Source organism: Scyliorhinus torazame, chromosome 10 (assembly GCF_047496885.1).
Source record: "Scyliorhinus torazame isolate Kashiwa2021f chromosome 10, sScyTor2.1, whole genome shotgun sequence".
Classification (NCBI taxonomy): Eukaryota; Metazoa; Chordata; class Chondrichthyes; order Carcharhiniformes; family Scyliorhinidae; genus Scyliorhinus; species Scyliorhinus torazame.
In genome coordinates, this window is record NC_092716.1 from 41872097 (window position 1) to 41880688 (window position 8592).

General features: G+C 46.6%; 1 protein-coding gene across 2 annotated transcripts; it reads right to left on the reverse strand.

Moving 5' to 3' along the window:
• Nucleotides 1-1066: 1066 nt before the first annotated feature.
• LOC140430495 (uncharacterized) lies at nt 1067-8520 on the reverse strand. 2 transcript variants are annotated; one of them, XM_072517999.1, is made up of 2 exons: nt 8418-8520; nt 1067-7083 (listed from the first exon to the last, which is right to left on the reverse strand). In XM_072517999.1, the coding sequence occupies exon 2, from the start codon at nt 6724-6726 to the stop codon at nt 5026-5028; it is 1701 nt and encodes a 566-aa protein (XP_072374100.1). In that variant the 5' UTR covers nt 6727-7083; nt 8418-8520; the 3' UTR covers nt 1067-5025. The 2 variants fall into 2 exon arrangements, with proteins under 2 accessions (XP_072374100.1, XP_072374101.1); XM_072518000.1 differs by having other exon boundaries at nt 8414-8501.
• Between the last annotated feature and the right edge of the window lie 72 nt (nt 8521-8592).

Consider the following 8592-nt stretch of genomic DNA (forward strand, 5'->3'; position numbering starts at 1 on the left):
GCAGTACCCCGGAACCCCCCATGAATGTGACATTATATCTCCGCACCACAACACAGGCCCCTTTATTGCAAAAACACCCCCCAGAAAGATAGGTAATCCAACCCAGATCCCCAAGAACACAGACACGTGCAAACCCATTAGGATATATGTGGATGGTTCTTCCACAGTATTAGAAGGGAAGTGCATAACAGGATGCGGCATTTATGTCGAGGACGCGCAGGGACACGCCCTAGAAGAAATCACAATAAAACTTCCAGGACAGTTAGGCGCGCAGGCAGAACATGCGGCCATCGCATACATAGTGGAACACCCAGATTCCTTCCCCAGCCCAGCAGACATATATTCAGACAGCCTCTATGTCTGCAACAGCCTTACGGAATTCCTACCCCTGTGGAAAGCAAGAGGATTTGTTTCCGCAGACGGAAAACCCCTCCCCTCAGCCCCATTGCTCCGCCACATTTCCCTTCCATACCTGACCTTCTCTGAGTCTCAGTTTACACTAGGTGGTTCTAATTAGCCCATGTTTCAGTTGTCGGCATTAAGATATTTCCTCCATTCACTCTTCTTTACCAAAGCCAATAATAACTGATTTGATTAGTAGAATATTACTTTTACACCCAATGTGGTACCCAAGTGGCTATTTTACTCATCAACGTAAAGAAATCACATCAATGTAAAGAGATCAGCAGGCTTTACCTTCTGGCCACACACATGCACCTCCCAGCAAAGCACCAGGTAGTGATTGGAAGCAGTATTTCAGTCGGCTCTTCACCCTTCCCTAGCTCATAGATTGACCAAGTTAGTGCCCCAATTAATGTCTACTATCCCAGCACTGCCCAGGGAATTAACTTTGAATCTTCCTGGCCGGTATGGGTCACTATTATTGCAAGCGGTGTATTTAACCACTGAATTATTGTGGAAACTTAGATCTTTTTAATGCAAGCTTAAATAGAAATTATAAACAATAGCAATATAGTGACTTTTAATGTGGAACAGAATCACATGGTGCTTTGCAGAGGCACATAGAGAAAAGGCTTGCTGAGCCGAAGGAGGGGTGAATCCAAACTTTTTTTTTTTAAATATATTTATTAAAAATTTTTACCACAATTTTTCTCCCTTACAAACAATAACCCCCCACCTCGTAACAAAAGAAATACGAGAAATCGCGCAGAGCAAGATATATACATGGCAGAATGATATATTTAGGGTATCCTTGTACACGTCACTGAAGGAAAGCATGCAGCTACAGCTTGCGGTAAAGATGGCAAATGATATGCTAGCCTTCATTGCGAGCGGATTCAGTACAGGAGCAGGGATATCTTGCTGTCATTATACAGGGCCTTGACAAGGCCATACCTGGAATATTGTGTGCAGTTTTGGTCTCCTTATCTGAGGAAAGATGTTCTTGCTCTAGAGGGAGTGCAGCAAAGGTTTACCAGACTGATTCCTGGGATGGTGGGACTGACGTATGAGAGATTGAATCAGTTAGGATTATATTCGCTGGAGTTCAGAAGAATGGGGGATCTCATAGAAACCTATAATATTCTATCAGGACTTGACAGGGTAGTTGCAGGAAAGATTTTCCCAATGGTGGGAGTGTACAGAACCAGAGGTTGCAGTCTCAGGATATGGAGTAGACCATTTAGGACAGAGATTAATAATTTCTTCATCAGAGAGTGGTGAGCTTGTGGAATTTGTTACCACAGGAAATAGTTGAGGCCAATACATTGTATGTTTACAGGAAACAGTTAGATATAGCACTGACGGCGAAGGGAATCAAAGGATGTAGAGGGGAAATCGGGATTAAGCTATTGAGTTGGACGATAAGCCATGATCATAATGAATGGCAGAGCAGGCGCGAAGTGTCAAATGGCCTATTCCTGCTCCTATTTTCTATGTAATCCCTTCCCACACTGAGAGCAGGTGAATGGCTTCTCCCCAGTGTGAACTCGCTGGTGTGTCTGCAGGATAAGCTGGCACCCCTGATGATGGAGATATTTGAGGAGGCGATAGGGAAGGGGGTGTTACCACAAACTTTGGGGCAGGCATCGGTATCCCTGTTGCTTAAAAAGATAAGGATCCGACGGAGTGTGGGTTGTTTCGGCCCATATCACTTTTAAATGTGAACGCAACGGTATTAGCGAAGGTACTGGCAGGTGATAGGTGAAGATCAGACGGGGTTTGTGTGAGGGAGGCAGCTCTTTTCAAACGTTAAGAGGGTATTGAACATTGTTATGGCACCAGCGGAAGGGAAGGAAACAGAGGTGGTTGTGGCAGTGGACACCGAGAAAGCGTTTGACCGAGTAGAATGGGGACACTTGATAGCAGTTCTGGAGCGGTTTGGGATTGGTCCACGATTTGTGGACTGGGTTAAAGCTACTGTATAAGTAGCCGGGGCCAGTGTCCGCACAAAAAACATCAGCTCGAGATACTTTTCTCTCCACCGTGGGACTAGGCAGGGATGTCCTATGTCCCCCCCTGCTGTTTGCACTTGCAATTGAGCCGTTGGCCATCGCAAAACCGCCGTTGGCCATCGCGTTAAGAGGTTTGGGGGTAAGGAAAGGGATAGTGCGGGGGGGGGGGGGGGTGAATAGAGCATAGGGTGCCCTTGTATGCCGATGACTTGTTATTATATGTTTTGGAACCGAGTATGTCAAGAGGGGGAATATTGGAGCTGCTTCGGGTGTTTGGGTCTTTCTCGGGGTACAAATTAAATTGAGACAAGAGTGAGCATTTTGTGGTGTTTCGGCCGGGGTTGTGGGCAGGGGGGGGGCCTGCCATTCCGTAGGGCAGGGGTTCACTTTAGATATCCTAGTGTGCAGGTTGCTCGGGATTGGAGGGGGGGGGGGGGGGTCACTGGAGGGTCGGTTAAAATGAACATGTTGCCACGATTTCTGTTTATTTTCTGATGCCTGCCGATTTTCCTGCCAAAAGTATTTTTTGGAGAGTTTTAAGGAATAATTTCCAACAAGTGGAAACATCTTCTCCATGTCCACTCTACCCAGGCCTCGCAGTATCCTGTAAGTTTTAATAAGATACCCCCATACTTCAAAACTCCAATGAGTACAGACCCAGAGTCCTCAACCGTTCCTCATACGACAAGCTCTTCATTCCAGGGATCATTCTTGTAAACCTCCTCTGGAGCTTTTCCAAGGCCAACACATCCTTCTTAGATACGGGGCCCAAAACTGTTCATAAGACTCCAAATGGGGTCTGATCAGAGCCTTATATCGCCTCAGAAGTACATCCCTGATCTTGTATTCAAGCCCTCTCGACCTGAATACATTGCATTTGCCTTCCTAACTGCTGACTGAACCTGCACGTTAACCTTTTAAAAAAAATTAGAGTACCCAATTTATTTTTTCCAATTAAGGGGAAGTTTAGCGTGGCCAATCCACCGTCACTGCACATCTTTGGGTTGTGGGGGCAAAACCCACACAAACACGGGGAGAATGTGCAAACTCCACACAGACAGTGACCCAGAGCCGGGATCGAACCTGGGACCTCGGCGCCGTGAGGCTACAGTGCACTTGCTCATTAACCTGAAGAGAATCTTGAACAAGGACATCCAAGTCCCTTTGTGCTTGTGATTTCCTCAGCATTTCCCCATTTAGAAAATAGTCTATGCCTCCATTTCTCCTTCCAAAGTGCATAACCTCACACATTTCCATATTGTATTCCATCTGCCACTTCTTTGCCCACTCTCCTAGCCTTGCTCAGCATTGTTTCTTTTTCTAATCACTTTAAATGAATGCCCTCTGTTTATAATCTTGCCCTAAATATGACTTGCTAGATCAAACATCTATTGCAGATCCTTAGTTTTAATGTGGTCAAGTGCCTTTCCATTTGAGAACTGTTCAATAAAGTTATTAGAATTATTTGTAGCTAGGACAGCACGTGGAGCAGTGGTCAGCACTGGGACTACAGCACTGAGGACCCGGGTTTGAATCCTGGCCCTGGGTCACTGTCCATGTGGAGTTTGCACATTCTCCCCATGTCTGCATGGGTTTCACCCCCACAACCCAAAGATGAGCAGGTTAGGTGGATTGGCCAGGCTAAATTGCCCCTTAATTGGGAAAAATAATAATAATTGGGTATTCTGAATTATTATTTTTTTTTAAAGGATTATTTGTACCTTCCCCACCAATCAGTTTTTTCCATTATTCTGAAGTGATCTTATTTTTATCGGGAGTTAACTGAAGTGTGTTCCTAACCTCTCATTATCTAAATTTCCATTTACCACTTTTCTGTCCACCTGACCCAATCCATGGCTTCCTCCCTCATCGTCTAAAACACATCAGCAACTTTTGTGTAATCCTGGTGCATACATTTAAGTCTAAATCATTGATATATACCGGAAACTGTGGAGCCCCACTGGAAACAGACGTCCAGGCATCATTCAGTCCTGGATGTGACTAACAGCAGCAACAGCTGAATACAAACCCTGCTGTTGCCTGTGAACTTGCTGATGTCTGTGCAGGTTGTTTGACTGAGTGAATCTCCTCCCACACACGGAGCGGTTGAACAGCCTGTCCCAAGTACCGCTCCCACATGTGGGCGACACAGTAGCACAGTGGTTAGCACTGTTGCTTCACAGCTCCAGGGTCCCAGGTTTGATTCCCGGCTTGGGTCACTGGCCGTGCGGAGTCTGCACGTTGCCCCCAGTGTCTGCGTGGGTTTGCTCCGGTTTCCTCCCAGTCCAAAAATGTGCAGCTTAGGTGGAATGGCCATGCTAAATTTCCCTCAGTGTCCAAAAAGGTGAGGTGGGGTTATGGGTTAGGTTGGAGGAATGGCCTTAAGTAAGGTGCTCTTTGCAAGGGCCGGTGCTCTCGATGGGCCGAATGCCCTCCTTCTGCACTGTAAATACTATGATTCTGTTTCAGTGTGAACTCGCTGGTGTTTCCGCAGACTTCGTTTTCTTTTAAATCTCTTTTTACAGTCAGAACAGTTAAAAGGTTTCTGATCAATGTGAACAAGTTGGTTTGAGGTCAGGTGGGATGACCGAGTGAATTTGTCACACACTGGTCAAGTGTACGGTCTCTGTCCAGTGTGAACTCGTTGGTGTTGCAGAAGCTGGGATGAACATGTGAATCTCTTCTCACACACGGAGCAGGTGAATGGCCTCTCCCCACTGTGAGTGTGTTGATGTGACAGTAAATACTTTCTGCTTTTAAAGCTCTTCTCACAGTCAGCACATTTAAAAGGTCTCTCATCAGTATGAACAAGTTGGTGTCTCAGGAGGTGGAATGATCGAGTGAATCCCTTCCCACACACGGAGCAGGTGAATGGCCTCTCTCCAGTGTGAGTGCGTTGATGTGTCAGTAAATCCTTTCTGTTTTTAAAGCTCTTTTCACAGTCAGCACATTTAAACGGTCTCTGGTCAGAGTGAATCTGATGGTGATTCCGGAGGTTTGACAAATCATTAAATCCCTTCCCACATTCCAAACTGGTGAATGGCTTCTCCCCAGTGTGAGTGCGTTGATGTATCAGTAAATCCTTTCGGCTTTTAAAGCTCTTTTCACAGTCAGCACATTTAAAAGGTCTCTGGTCAGAGTGAACCTGATGGTGAGCCCGGAGGTTTGACGAAGCATTAAATCCCTTCCCACATTCCAAACAGGTGAATGGCCTCTCCCCAGTGTGAGTGCGTTGATGTAACAGTAAATTATTTCTGCTTTTAAAGCTCTTCTCACAGTCAGCACATTTAAACGGTCTCTGATCAGTATGAACAAGTTGGTGTGTCAGGAGGTTTGATGACCGAGTGAATCCCTTCCCACACACCGAGCAGTTGAACGGCCTATCCCCAGTGTGAGTGCGTTGATGTATCAGTAAATCCTTTCTGCTTTTAAAGCTCTTTCCACAGTCAGTACATTTAAAAGGTCTCTGATCAGTATGAACAAGTTGGTGTGTCAGGAGGTGGGATGACCGAGTGAATCCCTTCCCACACACGGAGCAGGTGAATGGCCTCTCCCCAGTGTGAGTGCGTTGATGTGTCAGTAAATCATTTCTGCTTTTAAAGCTCTTCTCACAGTCAGCACATGTAAACGGTCTCTGATCAGTATGAACAAGTTGGTGTGTCAGGAGGTTTGATGACCGAGTGAATCCCTTCCCACACACGGAGCAGGTGAACGGCCTCTCCCCAGTGTGAGTGCGTTGATGTGTCAGTAAATCATTTCTGCTTTTAAAGCTCTTCTCACAGTCAGCACATTTAAACGGTCTCTGATCAGTATGAACAAGTTGGTGTGCCAGGAGGTTTGATGAATGAGTGAATCCCTTACCACACACGGAGCAGGTGAATGGCCTCTCCCCAGTGTGAGTGCGTTGGTGTAACAGTAAATCCATTCTGCTTTTAAAGCTCTTCTCACAGTCAGCACATTTAAAAGGTCTCTGATCAGTATGAACAAGTTGGTGTGTCAGGAGATGGGATGACAGAGTGAATCCCTTCCCACACACGGAGCAGGTGAATGGCCTCTCCCCAGTGTGAGTGCGTTGATGTGTCAGTAAATCATTTCTGCTTTTAAAGCTCTTCTCACAGTCAGCACATTTTAACGGTCTCTGATCAGTATGAACAAGTTGGTGTGTCAGGAGGTTTGATGACCGAGTGAATCCCTTACCACACACCGAGCAGCTGAACGGCCTTTCCCCAGTGTGAATACGTTGATGAGTTTCCAATTCAGACGGGTAATTGAATCCCATCCCACAGTCCCCACATTTCCACGGTTTCATCATCTTTATTGACAAGTTATCAGGTGCAGCTGGGATGCAGATTTGAGGTCACTATCAGGTCAGCCGTGATGTTATTAAATGGTGGAACAGGCTCACGGGGCTGAATGTCCAATTGCTGCTTCTTGATTCCTATGGTGCGTATGTCCTTATGTCTCTCCAACTTGGATTATGTGATCAGTATGAACAAGTTGGATTGGCCAGATTGAAGCCTGAGTACGGTATCTCCCTGATATAAATGCTGCAATTTAATTTCATGCTGTGTGATTGGACAAACATTTCTCCTTCCACGTTGAAAGGCCGGTCCTGATGAATCAAATGACTCTGTCAGATCTCGACATGATGTTTGCATCTGCAAATATTCTGTAAAAGATTACATTGAAATACTGTGAATATATAAGACACAAACAGGCCATTCTGTCACATGTTCTGCTGCTGTCCATACTCGGCACACATCTCTGACTCTCACACCTATCAAATCTCAGCCTTTCAGCTGATTTTCAATTCCATTTTCTCTGATGTGCTTGTCCCGTTTCCTTTTGAAAACATCTCCGCACTTTCCTCAACTCCTTTCCATGGTAATGAATTGCACATTCTGAACCTGTAATAAATAATTTTGTCTGTATTGTCCCCTTGGATTCATTCGTAACTGTCTTGCAATTATGACTTGTTGTTTATTGATGGTCACTCTCTCACATCGCCCCTCTCCAAACTGATAATTTAAAAGATTTACAGCTGTAATCGCTCATGTTACAAAAGTCATCATTGTCAATGCAGGATAGAATTTGCAAAGAGATAAACCTTTCTGTTGGGTTCAGTTTGTGTGCAAATTCTACAATTCTAACCCCCTGAAAAAGGAGTTTACAAAAGCCATCACTGTCAATCCAGGATAGAAATTCTGAACAGGCAATTCTAGTTTCTCTGGAACATTTTTTCCTCTGTTCCCCCAAAGCTGTCAATCCCAGTCCCACACACTCTCCCTCCTCCCTGGGCTGAAATCCAAACCCATCTCACCATTTCTTTCCTCCACTCCCAGTTTTGTCCCTCCCTCTCCTCTGTCTGGGTTCAGTTCTCCAGCTCCTTTCTGCAGACTGACAATAAAATCAGTGGGTCTTATTGGGGGTTTGGGGCCTCCAGCAGGTATTTGTGAATCCTCCCCGCCCACCTGCCAGGGTTTCCTTCCTTGCCAGAGATCAGAGTCCTCATTGATTTGAGTGCAAAGTGTAAGCTCTTATTTATTATTTCCCCACGCGCCCCCGCCGATGTGAACCATCCTCCAGTGTCTGAAGCAGGATGGTGCCCGTTAACCTGGGCCTGTTCCCGGGAGGGAGAAGCTCCGCAGCTGCAAACCAGGGAGCTGACAATGATTGTGAAGGGTTTGCTCCAGCTCACAATGACCGGGGACTGATTGACGGCGGGTTCGGACCAATAGGACGAGGGGGCGGGTCTGGAAAACTGAAAATGAGCATTTGGTCCTCCAGCCAATCAGAGTGAGTGGGAGGCGGAGCAAAGCCGGGGCTCTCGCTCCCATCGCATGCGCCCGGCCAGCCGGGCCTGTCTCGGGGAAAAGCCTGAGCAGCTTTCGCCTGTTCAGCTGCTGTATCCGAGCTTCGTATCCGGAGCTGGGGGTACACGGAGTGTTTATGAAGCCTCCAGACCCATCCGCCGGCTCCATCCCTCCCCCACGACTCACCCACCGAATTTGATCGGCTGAACATTTCCACCCGACCGCCTGAATCCTGAGTTGTCATCGGTGCTGCGCATGCTTCAGCTCACGTGGGAGACCGGGCTCAGCCCCGCCCCTCATTCACTCCGATTGGTTGGAGGACCCGCTGCAACCACTTGGTCCTCCAGGCCTACCTCTCTCCCTAT

Bases quoted from the DNA above. Each gene is read 5' to 3' on its own strand.
- LOC140430495 (XM_072517999.1), bottom strand. From the start codon at position 6,726: ATGATGAAACCGTGGAAATGTGGGGACTGTGGGATGGGATTCAATTAC.